The 26,222-nt window shown below is 41.1% G+C and overlaps 1 protein-coding gene across 2 annotated transcripts in view; it reads right to left on the bottom strand.

The window, feature by feature from the left end:
• The window catches only part of runx3 (RUNX family transcription factor 3), a 197,267-nt gene that overhangs the window by 52,166 nt on the left and 118,879 nt on the right, over nt 1-26,222 (bottom strand). For both annotated transcript variants that reach the window (XM_072501108.1, XM_072501109.1), the window contains exons 2-4: nt 21,810-22,060; nt 20,059-20,215; nt 13,178-13,282 (exon numbers count right to left, since the gene is read on the bottom strand). In XM_072501108.1, coding sequence (XP_072357209.1) covers nt 13,178-13,282; nt 20,059-20,215; nt 21,810-22,060 — 513 coding nt within the window. The remainder of the gene's footprint in view (nt 1-13,177; nt 13,283-20,058; nt 20,216-21,809; nt 22,061-26,222) is intronic.

Below are 26,222 nucleotides of genomic sequence, written 5' to 3'. Positions count from 1 at the left end.
TTGCTCTGAGCCTGAAGGTTATGGGTTCAAGCCCCACTTCAAGAATTGAGGATATAACCTAAGCCAACAGAAGGAGAGGGAGTACAGCGGGAGTGATGCAATGTCAGAAATGCCCCAACCCAGGTCCTGTTTGCCCACTGAAATATATATAATAGATCTCATGGCACTATTTGAAGAACGGGGAGTTCTCCTGGGCTACCGGCCAACATTCCTCCCTCACCCAACACCACCTGAACAGATTATCTATTCATTCATTCATTCATTTATTCATACATTCACTACTTATAGGACTTTGCTGAGTGCAAATTGACCACTAAGTCTGTCAACACAACAGTGCTACATTCAGGTGGGAAGGGTGGAGGGGGACACACACTGATATATAATTTCATATTTCACTGCAGTAACTATTGTTGAAAGACTTAATTGTGCATGGTTACGATTTACAACCTGGAATTTAGGGTAAATTAATGCAGTACGTATTATATTTAATTTTTACAAATTCTTGATTATAAATCTTTTCAGGTTTTCAATTTGATGGGGAGCTTATGACTGATGCCAATATATAAATGCTCTTTATTCAGTTTTAATAAATGCATAGTAGACTGTACACCAGAGATATTTGCGGGTTTTGTTGTGTGGCTTTGTGAAATATTAGAATGGTGCGGAAGACTTGTCAATTGTTGCACTGCTGTTGAATTACAGTGGGGCAGCAGTAGACGGTAGGTGACTGCACCAGATGCAACTGAATTCTCCCCACATTGCAATATAGATACACCAGGTTATTTGAGATTTTCGATCCATTCAGACTCTAATTGAAATGTTGCAAAGAAGCAGTTTGGCTTTTGCACCAACCCTACTGCTTTTGTGGAGATGGAGAAGAATCTGAGTGAGAGTTCTGGGTGAGTCACTTAGAGCTTTAACGTCTACACTTCAAGCACTTTCTGCTTCACATGGGACTCTAAACTACTGTAGCATATGTAAATTATTAGGAAAACATTTGATGCTGCCTTTTGATAAAGAAATATCTATAACACTGTTACAAGCAACATAGACTAAAAATAACTTTATTCGGCATCTGCCATTAACAAAACGCCAGAGCACAAACCATGGAATGGAGGACTACAGTATAATTAATAATAAACCACATCATGAAAGTCAACATTTTGCAAACAGAATTAAGAATTATACACGTGAAAATGTTCCATTTTTGTTCATGTTATAAATATGGCTTGTAATGCAAGTACTAAGATGAAGTCATTAACTAAGCCAATATTTCAGTAAAACTAGTGGCATTCATGTACAATTGCTCATCACTTTATTTGTTGTAACCTTTAAATTATGTGTTGTCTATTGTAACTGGTAGAAATCTGTTATTGCTCGCAGCTACAAACACCTGGAGCTGATGGCATTGAACAAATGGTGGGGTCTTCTTGGTCAAGTAAAGAGCCCTCAAAGCCTAAATCATGCTTCCAGTCTTGCCTCCATATGCAATAAAATACCAACTCAGTTCTTTGAACTGCACATAAGTACAGTGTAAAGAAATTAGATCAGATGGGAACAGGTTCCCCAGCTTGAGTTTTTCAAAGTTCAAAACAAACAGATAAAAAAATATGTGGAAACAAGATAAATGTAACCAAACATGGTGGTGCATTTAATCCTATAATCACAGATTTCCCTTAGTATTGCTTGTGGGGAGGGTAACTTGGGGCCTTGATCGTGGTAGTGATGTTTAACGTGGTCTGCCTCATTTAAGATTACTGTTCAAGCAAGATGTCTAAATAGACAAAGCCAGCTAGATGGAGCTGTTGGTAAACTCCTGCGATCAATCAGAGGGTAATTGTCAGATCTTGTAACCCTCTGGCTGCAGGTTAGCCGAGCTCGACATGAAAGGAGTTAGCGTTCCTTCTCTCTATATCTCAGGTCAGTTTACATCTGCAACAAAGTGCGGCATCTGAAGTGTGATGGATTTGTGTTAGTCAAAACTTATAAAAGGAGAGATTATGGACCCCTGTGGGCCTTCTTTTAGTAGTAGTGAATGCAGACTTAGTTTCTCTAATGTTGTTCCAAAGAATTGGAGCATCTGCCTCCAAACCACAAGGTCAAATGGGATGGGAGAAGGGAAACATTCCACTATCCAATCTCCAAGTTTACTCCACAATTGCATCATTTCCCCATTTACTTCTTATTCCTTGTCCAAGTTGATTGTGGATTGCAAATGTTTTAAATCTGGATTCATAATGAAATAGAATTAGTAGCCACAGCTTTCTAAACTCCTATCAAACAGTATTTTCAATATCTCAAGAGGGGAACTTTCTTTCATTGGTTTAATTGTTCAGATTAAATTTACCACTAATCTGCCAGTCATTGTGTGTATTTATTGTATGATTTTCAGTCTAGGGAGTACAGGGGCACAGATGACAGATTCCCTCACATCTACCACTCTACGTGAAAATAAGGTGGCAGGAAGAATGACTGGGTTAATGTAAGCAATAAATTGAGGTACACGTTCTTTTTTCAAAAACAAAGTGCTTCCCATCACAAAAAATGCAAATATATCGGGTGCAGTTCTCCCATCGGGAGACTAAGTCCCGACGCCGGAGTGAAAATCAGAGTGTTTCACTCCAGCGTCGGAGGCCGTTCCCAGCCCCCTATTCTCCCGCCGCGTCATTTACGCTCGCCGGGCCTTGGTGCCGCATAAAAGCGGCGCCGCGTAAATGACGCGACCGGCACCACGTAAATGACATCACCCGCGCATGCGCGGTTGACATCCTCCCCGCGGCCGCCCCGCAAGAAGATGGCGATTGATCTTGCAGGGCAGCGGAGGAAAGGAGGTCCTCCTTCAGAGGGGCCGATCGCGGGCCAGACCTCTTTTGAGCCCCCCCCAGTGCAGGAACCCCCCTCACACCCCCCACAGGCCGCCCCCCCAGCGTTCCCGCGCTGTTCCCGCCGGCAGCGACCAGGTGTGGATGGCGCCGGCGGGAACCTGTCCTGTTGGGCAGGCCGCTCGGCCCATCTGAGCCGGAGAATCGCCGCTTACCCATTACCAACGGCAAGCGGCAATTCTCCTAGCGGCCAGCCGTGATTCGCGCTGTGCCAGTTTGGGGGGGGGTGGGAGAATCGCTTGCGGGCATCGGGACGGCGTGGTGGGACTCGCGCGGTGCCTGGGCGATTCTCCCACCCGGCGTGGGGGGGGGGGAGTAGAATTCCGCCCATCATCTTGCAAATATGCTTAAACCCAACTAAATGATCACATAAACTCTAAATGGTTACCCACTGAGTAACAATCAAAGCGGTTACTTTAACGAGTCTATCCCTGACTTTTCCATTCTCTCTCTGACACGCATTTGAAGAACATTTGGTATTTACATGTGGATTCTCAACAAAAACTCAGCTAAGACCAAGAACACAGTGAATAATGGACACTACCCCCAATACGGTCTGTTGAATGGCATGGGAATATAGGTACACATTGAGATGAAGAATAATTCTGTGAGCTTTGTTCTGTGAGACAGAATGACAGAATGGAAACTTAGCCTTGATATTTTAAAAAGTAACACTGAAGTAATGGAATCCCTACAGTGCAGAAGGAGGCTATTCAGCCCATTGAGTCTGCTGTGACCCTCTAAAAGAGCACCCCAGGTCCACTTCCCCGTCCACCCCTCAACCCCATAACCTAACCTACACATCTCTGGACACTAAGGGGAAATTTAACATGGTCAATCCACTTAACCTGCACATGTTTGGACTGTGGGAGGAAACCAGAGCACCCGGTGGAAACCCACGTAGACACGGGGAGAACGTACAAACTCCACTCATCCACCCAAGGCCGGAGTTGAACCCGGGTCCCTGGCGCTGTGAGGCAGCAATGCTAACCACTGTGCCACCCTAGCTTCCATTCAGAAGCCATGGCTCTCTTTCATCCCCCCATATATTCTAACTGGATTTTAACCCAAATCTCTGAGATGACGGTACATTGTTTTACCATAGGCACTACAAATTTTAAGTGGTTTATTCTGATAAGTTCAAATATGGACTAATTTAGGTCACTTCACATTGGAGTGTGCCTGACCCTTTAATCAAATGGTAACCTGCATGTGCACAATTTACTGGAAGATTTTTCTCCCCCCAAGTGTGATTTTATTTCTCGCAGCAGGATAGGTGTTAGCAGGTAAAAGAAAGTGACTATTTAAAATGTAGCAAGTACTTTATTTACTTTGATGCTGTAAGTCCATCTTTTAAAATAGTTGTTTAGTAGACTAATACCTATTTTTGTTGAGTGTTAAACAGTTATTGTTTAGCTCATTCTGCATTTGCTTCAGGCTGCTCTTATTAAACAAACTGACATTGATAGCCATCAAGTGCTAAGTATTACTGACACCTCTTACCCTATCCATTAGAAAAAACTGTACATTCACATATTTACATATACGCACAGCAGCATTGTATTGTTTTGGCTGTTCTTAATGATAGGAGAGTGTGATTTGTAATGTCCACATCATTACAGAGAGTGTTGCATTTCTATAGAATCTTGCCTCATCTTATAAATGGTTGAGATGACCAGTATATAGTGCAGAAACCGTCCTTATGTCGTCAGTGCAGCAGCCATCTTATTCACAGCAAGATTTCACAAATAATAATGCCATGGATAGCTAATTAAAAGGATTTTAGTACTGTTGATTTGAGGAGAAATATTTGCCAGGACAATAGGAAGACCTCTTGAAATTCTTCAAATAACCTCGATTGTAAGTTTATAAAACACCCATAAATCCAACAGATTTGTGCAATGTATATTTATGTGCAATAAACCAGAGTACACTTATGCAAATCATATATGAATACATTGTAAAGATAAATACATAATTGTTCAGTCCCAACCTGTTTCTTACTTGGGGAGTAAATCATTCATTTCCTCGAATCAGTTCCAACATTCAGTTAGATCCTGATTGATCGGTACCTTAACTCCATTTACCAGCCATGGTTCCATAACCATTAAAATCCTTGACCAACAAAAATCTATCAGGCTCAGTTTTGAGATATGCAATTGACCTCCAGCCTCAACGGCTTTTTAGGGGAAGAGAGTTCCAAATTTGTATGAAAAATTGTTTTTTGACATCACCTCTGAACAGACTAGTTCTAATTTTAAGGTTATGCTCCCTTGTTCTGAATTCTCCAACCAGAAGAAATAGTTTCCTTCTGTGGGCACTATCAAGTCCTTTAATGATCTTAAACATTTCTATCAGATCGCCCCTTATTCAAGGGACAGTGATGGTCTGCCCATTGTTGAGTAACACTAATTTGATTATAACCAACCTTTATTTCTAACCAACCAGCTGCTTAGATGCTAGCTAAGTGGTTCAGAAATATCATGAAACCCTCAAAGGCTTCATTTTCATCTCACTTTGTTTTATATTTATGGTTCATATCCAGTTTCATTAATGCTGCAACAATGAGAGGTCATCAGGAAATGTTTAATCTCCAAAAATAGGTTCATATCTGTGAGTATGTAAAGCCTTTTACAGCATGCAACCACTGACAATCTCTTGGACATCTGAAAGTAATATTTTTGAATCAGATAACAGGAGTTTACACAAGCGGACAATGTTTTTCCTTGTATATTGTTATCACATTGACAGGCCACACTGTAATGTGCAGTATGTATTTAGGTATGAGAAGATATTACAGTGCTCAAAGGGTTAAATCTTTTTCTACCACAAGTTTGTACTTCAGTGTTTAAAAAAAACCAAGCAGGCGCGGTTTCTTAACGGAAAAACATAGATGATAATCATCTCCTCAAAGTGATATATCACATTCAGAGTAACATTTCTTTCTAGCTGCATATTGCATACTTAACCCTTTTACTATGAGGTGTGATTGGCAACTTTCAAAAATACTCTCACGCTTTGCTCTTTCATACACTTGATCAGTATTCTACTTTTAAACGGATAGTTAAACTTGTTGTTTGATGTTCTGCAGCTGCACTACTGGGCTCTTCAACTGTTTGAAAAATGTACACCTGAGCCAGTGAACAAGCTTGTTTCATATCTTGCAGGTTAGGGATTGGCCTTTTTGAATTCCACCAAATGGCACAAAGCAGCAAAGCAGCATTTTGCTCAGCCAATACTCACCATTAGTGAGCCTAAGGCGGTCATTGTCGACCCAACATTTGACCACCACATTGTGGTTTCAAAATTTAAGGAAATCTTTTGGCGGGTTTCTCTGTCCATTCACAGCAGTGGGATTCTCCCGTCTCGCTGCAGTGAATGGGAGATTTGGCAGAGTGTCAAATTCTCCGAACTGGCCCGTAGCGGTATACGAGTGGCCTCGCAACAGAGAATCTCGGCCTGTGTGTTTGACAGTTCACAGTTCTCAGCAGCAATAACTACTTTTTTGGATTTCGGAGAGTTGATTGCCACTCATTTTGAACTCCCCAAAGTGATCTAACATCAAGAAACTGAGTCCAAGTAAACCTGGGTAGACATTCTGGCTGAATATTCAGTTATTGGTTTGCTTAATGGGGAATGATACATTATTTGTTGTGAATGACTTCATGAAAGATTGGTGCAGCTCACCACATGCTCTTGATCGATTACAATTTTGCTGCATAACCAACATGATAACCTCACTGAAAATCACTCCTACCCATAAGAGTTTGAAAACAGTACAAATGTCAAAGGTATGTAACATGCTGTAAATTAATGGGTATATGGACCATATCCTGAACATGGTTTGTGCTAGCATAATCAGGAGTCGTTCTGAAATGGAACACTCCGGGTAGCAACTACCTTCATGCCTAAACTTAAAACTATTATCACATTACGGTCAGCCAATGTGGGGATTTTCAAATTATCTGTCCTTTGTTTCTAATTTTAGTGCCGCATTAAGTCTCTTAATTTCAGTTGTCTTGAAATGGTCTACAAAAGCGAGACAGATAATACACTGTAGGAAACCAGCAGTGAACTTCAAAGCTGTGGGGCAGGCTTATAAACTTTGTGGATATTGCAATGGTGAAAGTGGGTGATGTTATCAATATGATTGCTTGAAATGCCAACAGTTTCATCTAATTTATTATTGCCCTGCCCACTTGCAAAGATATTTGCAACCAGCGCATAAATACAGCCTGAAATCACTGCATCCTAATTGAACTAACAGTCACTTTAACTCATGCGGAGGACAAGGGCAATGTACGAGGAGAGCTCCCTCACAGCTATGAATCTGTTTATAAAATCGTTTATTTTTAAAAAAAAATAACCTTAACATCATGAAACAGGAATATCCTCAGATGGTTAATTTTGTGAGGAAATAAATTGTTGTCATCAATAATTTACTTCTCTTTTATGCACTTTTAACATTATATTTTTTTAATGATGGAAGCATGTTTATTTGCAACAATTTCAATATTTGGACAATGAAATAAATGCTTTCAAAAACTAAACATGCTGGAAGCAATTGCAGTGATCTTTTAAACCTTGATGAAAGCAATAACAAGAAAATATCGGAGGTGAGCGCTCAGGTCGCCATCACCCTTCAGTGCGTCAATTGCAGAGGGGCACTAGAGAGGATGCAGGGGACCCAGGTAAGTGTATATCGGGAACAGGGTGTGTGATCGCTTTCAGGCCTTAACAGCCCTTCATGGCTGTGAGCCTTTAGTTTAAAGGGGTCTGGCAGTTGGTTTGCAGGCATCGCTTCCATGTCCTCCTCGCTGGGCTTGTGGCGATATCACCGCTGAGGGATTGCCCTTCTGGAGTAGCAGCTGGAAAGTGGATTTGAGCAGGTGAATCCACAGGGTCAGCATAGGGGGTGGCTATGAGATCCCTGGGGAGGGGGGGGGGGGTCCAGTAAGATGCCAGGCTGCATGAGCAGAGTGGGGACTTTGGCAAGGGGTGGTTTCCAGCCTCATGAGGGCTGAAAACCCTTGTGCAGGGGGAAGGATGAGGGCAGTCAGAATGAACCCCCACAGTCAAGTTGCACTTTCAAGCCAGAAGGCATGAGATGTCTAGAATTTCAAGATCACTGGTGATGGAGGCCAAGCTGTCAGGGATTAGTATTTGGATGGCTGACTGTTCAAGTTAGTTTAATCTGCAGCCCATGAGAGCTGCGGGAATCTTCAAATGCAACTGATGTGTCTCGCCTGCCACAAAGGGAAGCCAGTTGCCTAATCAGCTAACTGCCCCTTCCTTGATGAGTCAGTTGTGCAAATTTTGTAATGCATGAGTAAGTCACTGCTTGACACCAAATTATTAACCTTTGGAAACCTGGCCCCTATGCCATTGAAGCCCAAGGCTTATACTCACATCTCCATGACAGAGGGGTTACACAGATTTGATCCCCAATACAAGGCGTTTGGTGAAGGTGCTCATCAGTCAGCCCATTCAGAAGATAACAGGTGGCAGTGATTTGCTCCCCTGTAAGGTTAGAATGCAGGTCCATGGAATGCACTCAACTGCCCTAACTCCTCACCCTTGGAGGGGGAACGTGGCCCGCTGAAGCTCTCAAGGGTCAAAGAGCTTCATTCAGTTGGAATTGAGAGGGGCAACTGTGGGGAAGAGGCTATTGTGTGACGGAAGGGCGGAGTGAGGATCATTGGAAAGATGCTCACATGAGGATGGATGGATGTCCCAGACCGTGAGAGGGCTGTGGACCAGGGCACTGTCAGGCCCCTCATCTCTCATTTTGATGTTGTCTTCCTTTCAGCTTTTGATTCAGCAGAATCATGGAGCCAGTCGGGCCAGCGATTCTTTTGATTGCGATTGACCAGCAGCAGCTGCATGTGCCACTGCACAGGGAAGGGACCAGCATCTTGCAGAGGAGTGGGAGGCAGAGCCCATTGATCCTCCAGGAGCAGGGTCACAGATGGTGGCGCCTCAGAGGAGACGCTACCGACCACGGGCAGAGCACCGCAGAACTTCCTACCTCCAGATGTCAGAGGTCCAGTGCCAGAGATGAAAGCACCTGTCCAGGTGGATAGTGGACCACCTGTGCCAGGTGATGCGAGAGTTGGTACCTCATCGGCTGGAGGTCACCCATTGTCACTGCCACTCTGAAATTCTATACCTGTGGCGTGTTTCAGGGCTGCACGGGTGACCTGTGCAGCATTTCCTAGTTTGCTGCATCCAAGTGCATAAGGGAGGTCACAAGTATACTATTTGTGAGGGCTCACATGTACATGAATTTGGACCGGGACAGGCGAGCCAGGACACCAGTGACATGGGCTTTGCCTGCATAGCAGGCAATGACCCAGGTGCAGGGTGTCATCGACCACACTGGAGTCTGCACCATGCAGTTGAAGCCCTGCACCATGGAGCTCATCCCCTCAGCTATGGAGGTCATGAGCTGAACTATGGAGTCATCCCCCCCCCCTCATCCCAATAATGGAGAGCCCATGGCGAGCACAGTGAGTTTTCCCACTGATGCAGATGGCGGGATTCTCTCCAGTTTTCTTACCAGAACCAACACGTGTAAAAATATGGGAAAACTCTGCTCATAGAGTTTTACAGCACAAAAAGAGGCCCTTCGTCCCACTGTGTCTGAGTCAGACATCAAGCACCTATAACTGAGGCAGTCATAAATTCCCTACCTAACACTATTACAGGAGCACGATCACCACAAAAGCTTCCAGCACAAATAGGGCTGGCTGATAAATGTGACCTTTTCAGCATCATCCAAATGCCAAGATTTTTTTAAAAAATGGTCCCAGGTTTAATCCCTGGTCTATACATAGTTAACTGACCTCAGCCAGGGTATTGGTGGGGATTATGAATCAGACTGGAAATGCACATGTATGGATGTTAGGTGAGGATAGAAGCTGGTCAAGATGCAAATAGCTGACCCTCACTATTAGGCCTAAGACAGGAATAGTGGTTCACCAGAGGGTGACCGATACCAAGCAATCAATTAGTGCATTGCGAACAGAAAGAAAACTGAGGAGAAAATAACAAGGAATAATACTGGGCGGCACTTAACTGTTCATATAGTAAGTTCAACATAGAATAGTGAATATTCTCACTGTGGCAGACTCCATTATTTACAGTGAGGTTATACTGGCAGAATGTATTACTCTCATATGCCAAATTATAGCAAAATCATGGCTTCATTTCCTGCAATGTGTTTTAAAATATGAAAAATTAGGTAATCTGTGCCATCCCAATTCAAAGTCTTGTCATTTAATCATAAGATCCAACAGAGTTGCAGTTTTAGGCTTGGGTTTGAATCATATTTATCTTTCTATTTATTGATACTACAATAGTCATTGCTGTCCTGAACATTTCCCTCTTAATCTGCAGCTTTAAGTAATGTATCCTAAATACATTTAGTTGAAGTATGGTGTGAGGAGGCTCCTGTGGAGCATACAAAATATGGACACTGAACATTTGGGACAATGACCTAAATCTACGCAAATTCTCAATGCTCTCTCGCCCCTTGCTGTCTTCATCTGTTAGAATCTGGCAGGAGACCTTCTGCTCCAATCAGCTTTTCGGCACTCAATCAGCAGGGTGAGTTAGCCAATCAGCTAATAATGCTGATAGGGCACCCATTCTAGTTTGAGGGCCAGGTCAGGGCTCCTGAAAGCCATCAGTGAAAAATGGAGGGTGACCCATTGCGACAATGGCTCAGCTTGTTTTAGTGGAACTTGGGGAAACATTTCTTCTCTTCCTGGTTCCACAAAAATAATTATATCTTAACTTCTGTGCTCCTCATGGGCCAGATCACCTGATGAAACTGTGTATAATCTGCATGGCATACGCTCCAGTGGTTGAGTTATGGATCAATATATGGGTCATTGTACCCCGGTTAGCATATTGACCGAACCAACCACCTGACTTGGTCCTGTGCACTGAGTGCCCAGCAGGAGGCCCTCGGGAAGATGACATTGGCCACATCATCAGTTGAAATACCATATCATTCCCCACCGTTTTGGTAGAATTATCATCCACTTTCACCCACCAGGTAGCCTCATAATCTACACTCAGACCAACTGCAAAATCTCCTTTATATCTCAAGGCTGTGGAACTGTAGTACTTCTTAGACTTCCCTTCCTCTTACAATCTATAGGTATTTAAACCAGACCTTGGTGTCAGCGAATCTGACCTACTCATTTTATTTAATCTTCTCTGTTTTCATGTCTGATGAGTTTGTCAACTAAGGGCCTTGGACAATCACTTGCGGTTTCTCAATTAAAAGCAAAGCAGAATAGGCTTTAAGTTGGAAAACTGCTGCTCCTCAAATCCATAATGCACAAACTCTGAAGCAATGGATAAAAAGAGATGCATTGACAACAAAGCTAGGTAATCAAAATTTAAATTACAATCTTGACCCGTTCATGGCTGTTGCAGAAGCCAAGTTCCTCCCTATGTTCCTCGTTGTAGCAACATTACCCTTTAGTATCAATGGTCGCTTGAATAACTGGTTCATTTATTTCTTCCCAGAAGCCCTGCATTGCCAATCATTCAAACTTGGGGGTAATTTAAAAAAGTTAATTGTTGTCCCCAGATCTAGCTGGCCCTGCTCGGAAACGCTCTTATCCTCATATGGGACACCAAATACACATGAAGGCAGTCTGATAGCTTTGCTGGACTTGTTTCTGTTGTCAGTCAGCTGGCACCTTCTCACTTGCTTATGTCCATTCTGAGGGACCTTTGTGTTCAATAATTAATGTTAGTTGCAGAGTGGATCTTCAGTGGCAAAAGGATGAACACCTGTCTTAGAGTTCCAAAGTTTATTTATTTTCATGCGTGATTGTTGTACTGTTTGGAGAACACAACAAGCCATTCTGTATTTCTCAAATGTACCACAAAAGAGCACACAAAATTTCAATTTTTTCTTTCAGAAAATTCCTTTAAATATTTCATTGAGCAGCCAGGCAATAATTTACTTGGGTTTAATCAAGTCCCTCCCATTAAATTATCATGCCACAATCACCGGCCACAGTCAGCACTAAATACGTTCTAGGTTCTACACTCCCAGCACAACTGCAAACGATGGAATAAACACTTTCTCCACCATGGCTGCCTGCCCAAAGCATTCTTTTATCCCCATGAAAAGTGAGGCAGTGCATAAGTCTCACTGGCACTGACAGAAAATGGTATCTTCTGAACGTCCTTTGTGCTGGTAAGGAGGCATGCTTTTCCTAACGCGGTTTCCTACACTTTTCTAAATTACTACATATTTAAACCTGACTTTTTCTTCTTATTATTAATACGAATGGGGTTGTACTCCCAGTTTGGCCGTTAATGGCACTCGTCGTTCCTCTTTATTGTCGGTTCCTCGTTGGCCGGAATGCCCAATGAAGAGGACAGTTCAGCCCAGTTAGTAAATAAACTGCGCAGTTCGACAGTTCAGTCTCTGTCACAGGGAAAGTACAACATTTCTGTGACCCTGCTATCTGAAATGTGATTTAAAAAAATGATTTTATTCCAAAACTCTGGCTGAGAAACGTAACGACTTTAAGTATCTGAACACAAAGCCCAAGTATTGTGGACACTTCAATCAGGATTACAGCCTGAAGGGTTAAGCCCAACAAAATCATACATTTTGTCTATTTTAATGCTTCTATTTATTTATTGATTGTAAGGGAGCAGGAACAAATTATCCGGCTAAAGAAGTTTAATATTTACAATGTACACATTACCGTCAAGTAGCAAGTAAACTGTTCAATGTCAGTTCCATTTACAACCATGATTTAACATCAACACCTCATAATAATTCAGTAACTATGAATACAAGTTGTACTTCACATTGGCTAATTCATTGTTTTCCCAGATGCAATTCCTCTTTAACTATTTAATACCGTAGCTTCAGATCCCTATCATTACCTTAAAAATACTGAATAATACTTCAGAGATCAGTTGCATTTTTAGTACTGAATCTGCCCTTTTATGGGTTAAATACTGTAGCTAATCAATGTTAATTGTAACCTCAGGTTTGAAATGACTGTTAATCCTGTATGAATACTTTCCATGTTATCTTTATGCAATGTATTTAGGTTTTCAGTGTAAATATGTAATAATTGATATCACTGTACAACACAACTCTGCATTCGCATTTCATGCAGTGAATAAACCTATTCATGCACACTTTACTTGCAGTAATTACTACTGATTAAAGCACCAATCTCGGATGATAATTAATCCTGAATGAATGTATTCTATGTTTGATATTTATAAAATGAGTTCTAACTTACTTCGTGGCTCTCTGGGTCCGTCCACAGTGACTTTAATGGCTCTGTGGTAGGTGGCAACTTGAGGAGGGCTGGTGAATACAGTGATTGTCAGTGTGAAGCTTTTACCTACAAGGGGAGAAATAGAAAATATTGTTTATTTTGCCATGTTTCTGCCAGACACGTTAACCATTGAAGACTGGGAGAGGAAAGGGAACAGGAAGGGGACAACATTCCCCAGCCTGTCGATGTAGAATAGCTTTGCCGCGCACTGCTGATTTTTTTTAAACACAGAAAACTAAAGTTTATTATGAAATAAACCCTGGTGGATGTACTATGGATGGATTTCATTGGTTCCAGGTTGCACCTCTATGGGAGTACCTCTTGCGAGTGAACAACTAACTTGCCTTATTTCAACTTGCTCTAAAAATCCTCTTGGCCATCCCCCCTCCTCTCCAGAATTGTCCCACATTAGTAAAGTGGGATCTTTCTGGGCACTTGTCATCTCCTGGTCACCATCTCTACTGCTCCATGATCTGTTATTTGAAGGTGGAATTTAAATAGAATGACTTGGGTTTTGAAAGGTCTTTTTCTGCTGTCATGAAGGTGAGACCTAATAGGACAGTGGACATCGTCTGCCTCAGCAGTGAATATCAAGAAATCGCCCAGCTGAGAGCGGTGGGTGAGAAATCCAGGCAGCCTTCGCAATGAAGCTATCTTCTGGTCACTTTCAAAGAATGACTGACATTGAGGTTACAACCAATATATATGCCGAATTAATTTGCCTATGCCATTCAGGAATGTCTATTCACTGACTGAGACAATTCCCTATTTTCTCACATAGTTGTCATTCATGGTGGTCCGACAGGGCGGTACAGTCCATTATATGACAATACAAACTCTTGTATTCTGAAAGGGAGCGTGCTTCAATCAGATATCTTACTCTGAGCACATTTGTTGTCTGCTTTCTTTTGAATCGGAATTAATTTGTTCAGAGAATTTTATAGATAAATTGGTCCTCAAATTTATCTTATTCCTCTTCATACAGTTCAGCATATCCTCTCCACTGATCATTGACCCATGCATTGCTGTAGTACAGAAAGCAGGGCATGGAATTTCCACTCGGTTGTGTCAACATTTTCAGCGAGGTTCTGATGAAATCAACGTAAACAGAGCAAGAGATTGTGGAAATTAAGCACAATTTAAGTTCAGCGTAACTCAAGTTTCTGAGATCTTTTGAGCTTGTTTTAAGAACATTTTTGCAAGTAGGCCTCACCCACAAAACTGACCACATCCCCAGGATGAGTTCATGACCATTAGGGGCTTTCACGAATTGCAGGTCTTCAAGGAGCTGGTGCTTTTGGCAACATTTTGCAAAAAATAACTTCTTGCAAGACATTAAAAGATGGACTTAACTTTTTTTAAATTATGACTTTTGTTTAACGTGCAAAGAAACTGACTAATAGACCTTAATATAGCTGGAAAATAATCTTTTGTAGCTTTTTTAAAGGTGAATTTTGGTCATTTACATTTGCTTGACTCAGAGGTAATGCTTTGTCACTCTGATTACAAACGCTTATTTTTTGTGATAAACTTAATTTCAGCTGCCTTAATGAAATTTGACCCAGTTACCATTTTTAAGTTTATGAAGGAAAATGATTCATAGAAAACTCTCTTTTAAATTAATATTTAAAATGCATTGATTCATAGCAGATTTTGAAGTCAGACAAATGGATTTGAATAAAAACTCTGGGACTGGGGGTTGAACACTTCTCAAAACAGGAAAAACGTGGGGCAGAATTTGCAACCAAATCAGCAAAGGCACTGAAATTCCATCCTTGTGTGTGTAATTTTCAAATTGCACAAGAAATCCTAAAATGGATATCATTAAGTAATAAAAATCATATTGTATCTTTTCGAACTAGAGAATCTGGCATTGGAGAATGAGAGGTTCTGATCCCACAAATCTTTCTTATGCTTTTGAATGGGAAAGAATCAGCTGACCTATGCTAAAATAGGGCATCTGCTGGTAAGGAGAAATCTAAAGTCAGTGTTAGATCGAAAAACAAGAATCTACAGTCTTGTTTAGTTTCCTCAAAACCCTAATCTCCAAAGGTTAGGAAGTTAAGGATAGAATTATTAAGGAATGAAAATTGGAATCACAAAGCCTAAACATTTTAAAGCCGAGAAAGGCTCTTCATAGTGTGGTGACCACAGCTGACTGACAACAGTAACCATAGTCTTCCAACCACTGGGATGAAATCCACTACTGTTAGACCATCACAAATTTTGGTTCTGTGAAATTTCACATGGGCAACATTAAATGAATAAATGTTTGCTACTGAAAAAGAGAACACACAATCGAGGTAAAATCACACCTCTCAAACTGAGTCAGTGTGAGGCCACAGGGATATTACAACTGGTCTTATACCAGGCCAGCTATCTATTATGCAACCATCTTCCAATTTTCATTATTTTGATTTGCATCACACTACATGCACATTGAATAGTTTTAAAGATTTGCCAGATGACAAATGAGAATTAAGATCTGAGTACAACAATGGGAATTTTCATAAATTTAAAGAGCTGTCTCTTAAAGCGTTCAAATTTAAATTTTGGTGAGGCTGCTTGATATTTAATAGAGGTGACATGGTGCTCAACCCAGTCCTGTGATGTGGTTCACTGCCGACTGCTGTTATGGGGCATTTTTGTGGTTCACTATGGCCTGTGAGAAGGAGAATCGGACTGGCCATGAGTCAGCATTCACTTTATTAATAGCATTATATTTATTACAAACCATTTCTCCAGTCAGATTTACCAACTCAGTTCTTAATAACTGATCAGGAATATGTATCAAACAGGTTAAAAGGAAATAATGGTCTGGGCAATCCTTTGCAATGTTTCCATCATATCTCTACATTCTCCCCAGTTCTTTGCACATTAGTACCTGCATATGTTAGAAGGCAATGTTTTTAACAGAGCGCGTCAGACACCAATTGGTCAAGCAATGGGAATGAGTATTATTGTCGGAAAATCTGGTACAGTTTGACCTGATTGAAGTGAAATTGTCCTGCATGTTACACTGCCCCTTTTAGGTAAAAAATATTAACATTATGAATGAAATGATGTTCTACCAATAGGAATCATTCTTTGTCGTCCTGAATTACAGTTGGCTTTCTCATTTAACTATAAACTACACAACATCTAATAGGACTGTGTTCTTGTTCTATTCTGGCTGACATTGTGAAAAGGTTTTTCTAATCTAATTGTATGGAAACATGGACTGTAAATGTAAACATGGGCGGGGAAAGGGAAACCATTCACATGACAGAAAAATACAATTAAACTATAAAATAAAGTTTTATAAATAATATATTGGCAACTTGCTTCATTTTCAATTTTATTACTAGAAATATTCAATCTGTTTATACACCTGTAATGTACTGAGTGAAATGCCACCAAGGTGGCATCAAGTTGTGGTAAACAGGGGTTCCACTCAACAGGAATTGGCTTCTATTTTTGATGCAGTGTATATCGTCATATATCATCACTAGCCAAACCCACAGAAAATGGGTCACTAGAGTTTCTAAGTAATTAGCTGAGAATTCATATAAATTAAAACAGATTGAGGGGGTTGTATTTATTGCTCAAGAAATGTGATTGGCTCTAAGATTTGTATTGTTATGAGTGTATGATTTAGGACTGTAAGCATGAGTACATGTTAGCACATAAGGTTGTACTCTTAGCATGTTGGTATCTTTTAGCATGTTGATTTTAGTGCCGACAACTGCATTCTGGCAGGAGGAGGATGTTTGCAAGGTCCTTATGAACATTAGCATAGTGAAAATGACTTTTGAAATACTAATAGAATAGTAAAATCACTGAACAAACAGTAATAATCCAAATTTTGAGAACTGCACCATAATACTAGATAGATGCCATCAAATTTTCATTAAGCAAAATTCTAAACCAATGCATTTTTTACAAAAGTAGGTGCAAGAGCACCTTTATTTACAGACTGCCTTTGAAAGCCAACTAATATTTTTTATCGGCCACAACTACCAAAAAAATAGAAATAATCCAATATTTTCTTCTGAACATTTATTTTTTGTTAACTTCAGCTTTACAAAATAATACTCATGTTTGGGCCACGATATCAATTACTATATTTGCAAGCTAGTTTAATTACTAAAACTGTTTTATGTCAAAGTCAATTGATTGTTCAAAATTTCCGTCTGTGTATAATTTTATATTGTATAATTGTAGGTTAGGTTCTTTATGTACAATATTCATCTGGAGTTTTTGTTTCCCCAAGCTACTAGTTGCGTCACATCATGTTCAAACACTACAATTATATAAGTAAATAAAATATTTGCCATATTTCCCTAAATGGCTTTTTAAAAAAAACTTTTGCAATCATTAATGGATACACCTGTCAGTTGTTGTTAACTCATTAAAACTGATTCTTCTTTTGTGGTTCCTATACATGTGTATGTTCTAGAAATGCTTTCTACAGATACAGTTGTGAGATTTGGAAATCCAAAGCTGAATAAGCAAAACTCAGTGAAAGGGGCCACTGTGCCCATTACAATTTTTAAAAATTTCAATGAATGTACACAAATGTACATTCAGTGGCTTACAACCACTGACCTATTCTTGCATTTAATTTGACCAAAGTATCTTAGGTGTGTTATTCTACAGCATCTCCTGTAAATAGAAATACTTTTTTAAAAATTTTGATGTTTTGGCTGCAAAATGCATCTGGTGACAAAATGTGAAGCATTTTTCATTGATCAGTAAAGGTTTTTTTTATAATAATAAGACCATTAAAGTAGATATTAAAATTGTCCTAATCTGGCCAAGTCCTTCAGTTGTAAGAATTAAATTACAACCATGAAGCTAATTATGAGGAAACAAAAATCTAAATCTCACCTGGGATTGCTCTCACTTTTTATGTGAATGAGAAAATAAGAGTCTAATTCAATCATTAAACATTGTGTGTGGCACTTTGTCAATGGAATGCTGATTAAACAGCAGATGTAGCTGAGCAGGGATGTTCAAAAATATGTACCAATAATTCAGAAATAGAAGGAAATTCCAAACTCACATTCACAGATGCCAGTGTAAGGACAATTAGGGATTGGGAAATAAATGCAGGCCGTACCAATCAGACATCCCATGGAATAATAAAAAAGTATCTACATCAGCACCACTGGCTAGTGAAAGATTCACATCTACACAGAGCTCTTACTGAGGAAAGTGTCTCAGAGCAATATGACATGCAGTTCATAAAACATTGCCCTTCCTGCTTAAATATTTTCTGAACCATATTTTCACTTCAATTACATGCCAATTTTCTTATGGTAACAATCTTACATTTTCTTGTTTTCTTAGGTTGCTCTAACAGCAAATTATCAAATATTGCGCATGAACAAACATATGTGCATGTAAAGATTGAAGGTCTATTGAAGAATAGTCTTAAGGTACTCAGAGGTTTATGTGGCTTAAGGGTATTAGGAGGGCAACATTTTGAACAACACATTTGTACATTTTAACCAGGGGTGGTAGTCTACATTATTTAAGAGCATCTGCTTTGTCTGTGAAGACTAATTTATTATCGGTGATCCGTCTCATAAAGGTGATTGTGAATGGTTATTGTAGACCGTTCTGGCTGCTAAAATAGATGATGCCAAATGTAGGCAGGGATTAATTTCTGAATAAATCAATTGTAGCGTTTACTCGCAATAATTTTCAAGATGAGTAGAAGGCTTGTTTTCTTTCCAAATTGGCCTTATCTTCAAACCGGTGCTTTCCACTCCTGCAGCTAGCTAGCGACTTTGAATAAAAAAATATCCTGCAGTTATTCCCCTGCAAGTCAGAACTTTAGTTGTATTTTTGTTGCTCTGGTGTAACCGAATAATGTTGCTGAATGGTTACTGGGAAAAATTATTATCCGAACGATCGCGGACCCTTTACAGAAGTTTAAAGATTCCTTAAACGCAAAAGGCGGCAAGCCCCTTTGGACGGAACAAAGACGTCTAAATGAAGACATCAAAATCGACCCAGATTGAAGTTGTGTGCGGATTGATTTAAAAAAAATAATAACGGCCCAAACAAAACTCTCACCCACACCACAAAAAAAACACCAGCTTCCCTGTGATTGTAATTCAATTTAACAGGATCTGCTGATCCAAAGTCGTAAAAGAGAAACCTTTCCCTCGTTCTGCGAGCGGTTGTTTTCTGCGTAGAAAATCAGGAAAGCAGGAGGGAACGAGGAGGAAAAGGGCAATGCCAAAAATCCGCGAGAGGGTTGAAGGAGCTGCTGTTAAAGCTGGACCTTCTGGATTTCCTGATCTGAGGAAATCGGCTCCCAATCGAACAGGCTTGGCTTGAGGGTTGGGAAATTGATTGTGTTTTGTTCTTAAAGGAGAAAAGTAAAGGCAGAAAACATGAGGGTGTTGCGAGGTATTTACCCGGTAACGCATAAAGAGAAATTGCTTCAATTCGTGAAACAACAACAAAAGCACTGCCCGAATGTCAATTTCAATTTGTGAAATCAACCACAAATGAACATCACTGAAGGCGAGTGAATAAGTTTTTGGAAAAAAAAAGAGGGGTGAATGGAGGTGGAAAGGGAGAGATTTGTCAAAAGCATGGGTTGTCATGGCCTTTGGAACAATAGATTTGGGTCGAATGGCTGGTGAATTGCGGTGTGAAATGACTGCAGATGATTTTAAAAGCCTCACGTCGGCGGGGGGAAAAGTGCGCAAGGATGCCTCAGCTTTCAGCCACCAGCCCGCAAGAGCATTCCCTGGTGTTATTGGGGAAACAAAAAGAGGTTACTGTCAACCCCGAACCCCCACCCAAAAAACCACAAATCATTCGAGTGCCGTTGGTGCAAATACCTCGTCCGCTTCTCCCCACAAATCTGAGGTCATTGAATCGGGCGACAGTATTTTTCATCACAGCCGAAGCGTTCCGCAGTTCTGCCGAGTAGTTCTCGTCGTTTCCAGCCATCACAGTGACCAGGGTGCCATCCGGAACATCTCCAAGAGCCACCACCTGCACAGAAAGCGAATCGCCCGTCACTCGGGGTTAAAACATCTCCACAAACACACACACACACACAAGTGAAACCTACACAGCGACAAAACGCGCTGACAGCTCAGAATGCCTGCCCACACTGCAATACAGGGCAGGCCAATTCCTGTGTCTAAACTCACATAAAATCAACACCAATTAGATAAAGCTATAAATGGTACATTTACCCTCCCCCTCATCGCATTTTTAAAAAAATGATGCCATTAACATTCGTAGCATGGAATGAACGCCTACATCTTTAAATATCGAAGAATGAAATTGTGTCTTCAACAAGGACATTAGCTTCAAAGAAAAATAACTGGGAATCTATCCCCACCCAATCTCAGGCAGCCTTGTTATTTCCCCAATTAGTTAGCTGCAATCCGGCGTCATTCCATCACTTCGAATTTGGCGAAAAAGCCCATCGTCGTTATTATTTTTCCCAATTCGCCGACAGCACCAATATCGGATTAAATCATTGGTGTTAATAGGAAGGAGAGTATGGGCATGGTTTCATTCAATCTCCTTCTTCCAAAACTGCAGGAACTGGATGTGAATAACGTACGAAATGCTGACCTACCTGTGACAAGCTGAGCTGGGTCAAACCTTTACAATTTGAAGGCTGAACCCACTTCGATTTACATCCTGCACATTGTAACGGATGGCTTTGCGTCGCTTCACATCTTTCTCCATAATTAGCTATCTGAAAATTCTAACTGGTCCAATTTGTGTGTGGAAGAATGTAATTGACGCGCTGCTTATTGCATTGAGCATAATTCATTCACACTGACAAAATTCAACCGTTTTCCCCCGTCTGCAGAATGCTGCATTCAACACGCCAGAGAGAGAGCAACTGGGCCCAACTTTCTGACTGAACTGACAGGACATCCTCTTCAGCTCTGGGGCTCATGGTTAAAAAAAACGGTGAAATATTAAGACATTTCTAATCATTTGTGATGTTTGCTTCACTTCCAAGAGGAGGGAAAAAATCTAACACGAATTTTTTTTTAAACGTCGAAAAGCTGCCGGGGAGGTTAATAGTCGCCAATTAATGTGACTTGGTTGAATTTTATGCTATTTGCCAGGCCAGAGTTATCACAGATCTCGCACCATCTTACATATCTTGTACTTCTGTATTTGTGCTGCTGTTTAATTATATTCGGACCAGACAGAAATGTAATTCCCCCACTGCTCTGGAGGTGCAGTCCAATTCTAAGCACTTACATTGTCAATTTCATGAGATTAGTAACAATTTATTAATTAAAGAGGATCACATATAAACTTTTTTTTAAAAATCCACGTTTTCATTAACAAGGATAATTGAACCTCTTTACACGGGCGGTGCAGATATTAAAAGTAATGTTTGCTTATTTGGTTACATTTTTTAATGTCTTTTTAAAAAAAAATCAGTGTGTCGCATGTTTTCATTCAAATTAGAGATGATGGTCTTAACATAATTGTGTGCCTACACAGACACCGGCCTGTGTATAAATATTGCGGTTGTGGTTGTAAAATGTGGCAGAAACTTTCCCAATTTGATACAAAAAAAGTTTCAACCAACAGAAAAGATACTGACCTTAAATGCCACAGGCAGCGTTTTGTTGCACCTCCAGTGGGAAGGAAGAACCGAACAGAGGAAGTTGGGACTGTCAGTCCGGACCAATTCGCCAGCGTGATCCTGCAGGACATCGACCACGGTGCGGGTCTCGGGCCGGATTCGGGACAGCCCGGCGGGAGTGGGCTGACTCAGTGAAACCGGTTCGCTCATCTTCCCCGAGGGAGTCAGCGTGGTGGAGGGAGGAGTGAAGCGCCTGCTAGTGCTTGGATCTACGGGAATACGCATCACAACACTCGGGTTAGAAGACAGCAACAAAGGAGGGTTTTCAGGCAACGGCAAGCGACCGCTTCAAATAGTGGCTGCGGTTAAATAACCCTCTGCCTTTTTTTTAATTTGGTGGGAAAGTCTTTCCTCTCAAACGCCAACTTTAAAAAAAAAACTGCAGTCCTACAATCAACTTTTTCTCCCCCCTCTCAGTTCAAGGTTTCAGATCGTCAATGGAAATGTCCACACAGTCTCAACTTGTTTCCTTCCTATTTATTGAGATACAGAATAGTCCATTCCTCCTATCCATAAGATCACTCAGAAAGTATGAGGATCTGCGTCTGGTGCAAAGAGGCTTATCTTTTTTAAAATATGTATATTTTGTTGTTGTTGTTGCAAAACGACCTCTTAAGAATCAGCGAGCTCTTCAAGCCAAGAATTCTGCAACTTCAAAGCGGCTGAGCACCATTTCCCCCCGTGCAGCTCGACGTGATCATTATCGTGAAGCCGTAACTTCTAACTCCCCACACACGCCGAGCTAAAACCCAGGAGAGGCGACGATCACGTTCAGTATCACTGCTGCCCCCGTCAACGTCTATATCATGAAACAAGAGATCTTGGCCACCTCCAAACCGCGCAACCAAACCGGCGCTGCAGCGTTTCACAGCAAGATTTGCACAAAAAAAGACGAAAGTATTTTTTTTTTTACAACTATCCCTAAAGGTTGCAGTCTGCTAGACGAATCTCCACATAAATTTACTGAAATCCTTGGGTTTCTTTCAGAAAGTTTGCGCGCTTTCTCTGATTAGAGCAGGGAAGTACAACTGAGCTGCCAATATACAGCCTCCGTCACCTAACCTGCTGGGGAGGAGGGGGGACGGCCGTGATTGACAGCTCTCTCAGCCAGTCACTTCTTGCAATGTCGCCCTTGGAACTCTGGCAGCCAGTGACCTCGGGTCACGCCCCGAAGAAGGCGGGGCAACCTCTTGGGTTCCCGCCCCCTCCACCCCCACGTTTTGCGCTCAACCTCACTCAAGATGCTTGTGCAATTTCTTTTCGCTTTATTAATATGTTTACATAGCTGACATAGTTCAGCAGAAGATTACAAACAGTACCTTTCTTGGGTAAAGACCCACTAGTCGGTACTGTTTAGATGGGGATTTGTTTGTTTTATAACGAAAGGTTATAAAACAATCAGCCGGACTGCCACAACTCGGGGGTGCAAGAATTGTGGGGACAGATCAGGCAGCGAGTAGATGCAAAAACAACATTAATGTATCTGCTCAATGTGAACAACGATTAGATGGAATGTCTGCACGTGGACGCCTACACATTTAGATACATATTATAGACTGTAAAACAGCTATTGTTTATGATTATCCTTATATTACATGTGTGTTTACACGAACAGGTCGTTCTGTCATTTACATGTGCAGTGTATAAATGTGATTACACACAGGTTTGGATAGATTGGTTCCAATCTAGGTCCCCCCACCCTCCCCACACACACACACTTTGGGACGATATTTGGTGTACCTGTCAATGATGTATTTTTGTCTTTAACATAATTGAAATGATGATGGGTGTAACTCTGATAATGCCACAACCGCCCACTCCATTAGTGAGGGGGGATCATTAAGTTGTCTTTATCAGAACCAGGCGGGGACAGGGGAAAATTAGATGGGTGGAATACTTTTTTTTGGGGGGGGGGGGGGGGCAGACCCAGGAGTTAAACAACCTTTCCAGGAATGTGGCAGCAAGAGCATTGTACTCATCGCCTCTTCAGGAAGCAGGCAAACACCATGGAGCATAAGCGCCTGGAGGTTCATTTTCATGGATGAAATTCGATTCTTTGCTGATTCCTGCTGCAAACAGAAAATCATCACCAGTTCTGTACTATGTACTGCCTTATAATTAAATACAGAATGATCCATTGTGATTCAAACATTTAGGAAGCATACGTGACAGAGAGAAATACAAACAACCTTGCTTCTGTTGAACAATAATCAGCCATTTCCCCCGCTACATAACGTCTGTGGCTCAATTTCATTTGGCCCCCTTGCAGGATCAGCGTGATTCCATGGGAATCCGTTTTTTAAATGAAAGTAAAGTCACAGGCATGTTCCCAATCAACCCCGATAAAGTATAGATGATCGAATGCAGTCGCCAGAATCTTCTAAAGACAGATAGATACATTATGTTCAATTCTTGCAGAGTTGACAATCAGGAAAACAAAGGGTTTTTTTTTCTCCTGAAATTTTGCTGATTTAAATTATACAGATATTTATGACCAAAAAAAGAAAAAAAGACTGGATAACCTCAGCAGGTCTGACAGCATAGTGGACAGAGTACAAGAGCTAATGTTTCGAGCCTGGGTGACCCTTCGTCAGAGATCTCGAGAAAGCCTGAAGACTAAAATCCCCTATCTTAAGAAAGCCTCCTCCTCAAACGAAGGATTTAAGTTGCAGTTATTTAATTGGTTTAACCGATCCGCAAAAACAGAGATGAATATTTCCCTTCTGATTTTTCAGATCGTGGAAGTTAGACCAATAAAATTAGAGAGTTTGATGCTGAAACTGAAGCAGTTCGGTTACTTTATTTCAGGTCGCAGTGATGCTATCAAATATGAATTAATTTTTGAAGCTAACAGTATCATTCTGTTTAGTAGCCTAGTTTCAAACTGTTTGTTTGCAGTAAATGTCCCGCTCAGACCATTTAACGAGGACTCTTTAAATCTACATTGGGTTTACCAAGTATGTGGCTCGCTGTTTGACATGACAGGTAGGGTTGTCGAATGATGACAGATTGTTTGTTAAGTGCGGTGTAAGACCTGTCAATAACCTTCACCATAAAATAGCCACAAGAATTTACCATAGCCGCTTCTTGTCAGGATTTCTCTCTCTCTATCTCTCCCTCTCAGCCCCAGCTACATATGGACAATGCAGCGAGATGTATCGATTTGGCGTTGGGAGCATAATTAACTCTGGCAAACCTTTGACATTCATTCCTCAGGTACGACGCATACTTGCCGAGATCTGATGCTGTTTTCATCTGCTCATTGGGGTGCAAGTTACTACAGGCAACACTGGCTTCAACGCGGGTTTTTAAAAAAAAAAAAATAGCGCTTTTCTGTGAATTACAAATTACGGAATCTAAGCCATTATTCATCAAAATGTTGAAATCACTGGCGTCTCATTTGTTCCGTTTGCACCACACTCAAAAATCCGCTCCAGGCGGTTATTCTCCAATAAAATTGCTTGGGGATGTTGGTTAGTCAGGGCAAAACGGAAGGGCCAGTCAACACCCTCGAATATTGTCCTCTACTTTCTCAGAGCTCCCTCGGTGGTTTCATTCATTAACTATTCACTCCTTATTCCAGAATTTCAGCAGGAGTTCGGCAACGAAAAATCGGAAAGAGGGTGGTTTACAGGTTAGTGTGTCTCACTTGAGCGGGTGTCTCATTGAGTCTGTCGCCAGTTCAATACCGGCTGGATTTTCACGGGACCACCAGGCAGACAGCTATTACACAGTTTCAGATTTTGCAATCAAAAAAAGTGCTATGTAACGAACATGCGCAATCTTGCTGATATCCATAGACATTGAGAGGCGTCAATATTTCAAAATTGACACCTGAAATCAACTTGGATCAATTTCCACTCAAGTTGTGCAACAAAAAAAAAATCCCCTTCCTTGATTTCAAAATGATTATACTGGAGATAGGCTTATGATTATTGCACAATCCGTCAGCTAATCCAACCTGTAAATGAAATATTCCTGATCCAGAAATATGATTGAGATTAAGAATTTAGGAAATATTCGTTTGAAGGATGGAATGGGAAATTGTTCTCTCCGACTCTACCGAATTCCTAAAAAGGTTGCCCCGTTACACCGCCTTGCCCATTCCCAGATCAGCTAAACATCAGGTTGAACATGCTCCCCGTTACAATTTAACAAATCTGTGCTTTGGGTTCGACGGTCAATGGTGTCTTTGCAAAATAATTCTGTGTGGAGTAAAATTCGCACACGGGTCAAATGGGTAAACCCGAAGGCAAAGCAATACTTGCAGGGGGGGGGGGGGGGTCTGTGGGATGTGTGGATCCCAGTGTCAGTTAAAGCCAACAGTGCTCAGTTTCCTAGCTGGGAGCTAACTCCCCCAGTCAGAAGCAA

This window comes from Scyliorhinus torazame, chromosome 1, assembly GCF_047496885.1.
Source record: "Scyliorhinus torazame isolate Kashiwa2021f chromosome 1, sScyTor2.1, whole genome shotgun sequence".
NCBI classification, from domain to species: Eukaryota; Metazoa; Chordata; class Chondrichthyes; order Carcharhiniformes; family Scyliorhinidae; genus Scyliorhinus; species Scyliorhinus torazame.
The sequence above is the reverse complement of the archived record's forward strand: the minus strand, read 5'-3'. Positions and strand labels throughout refer to the sequence as shown.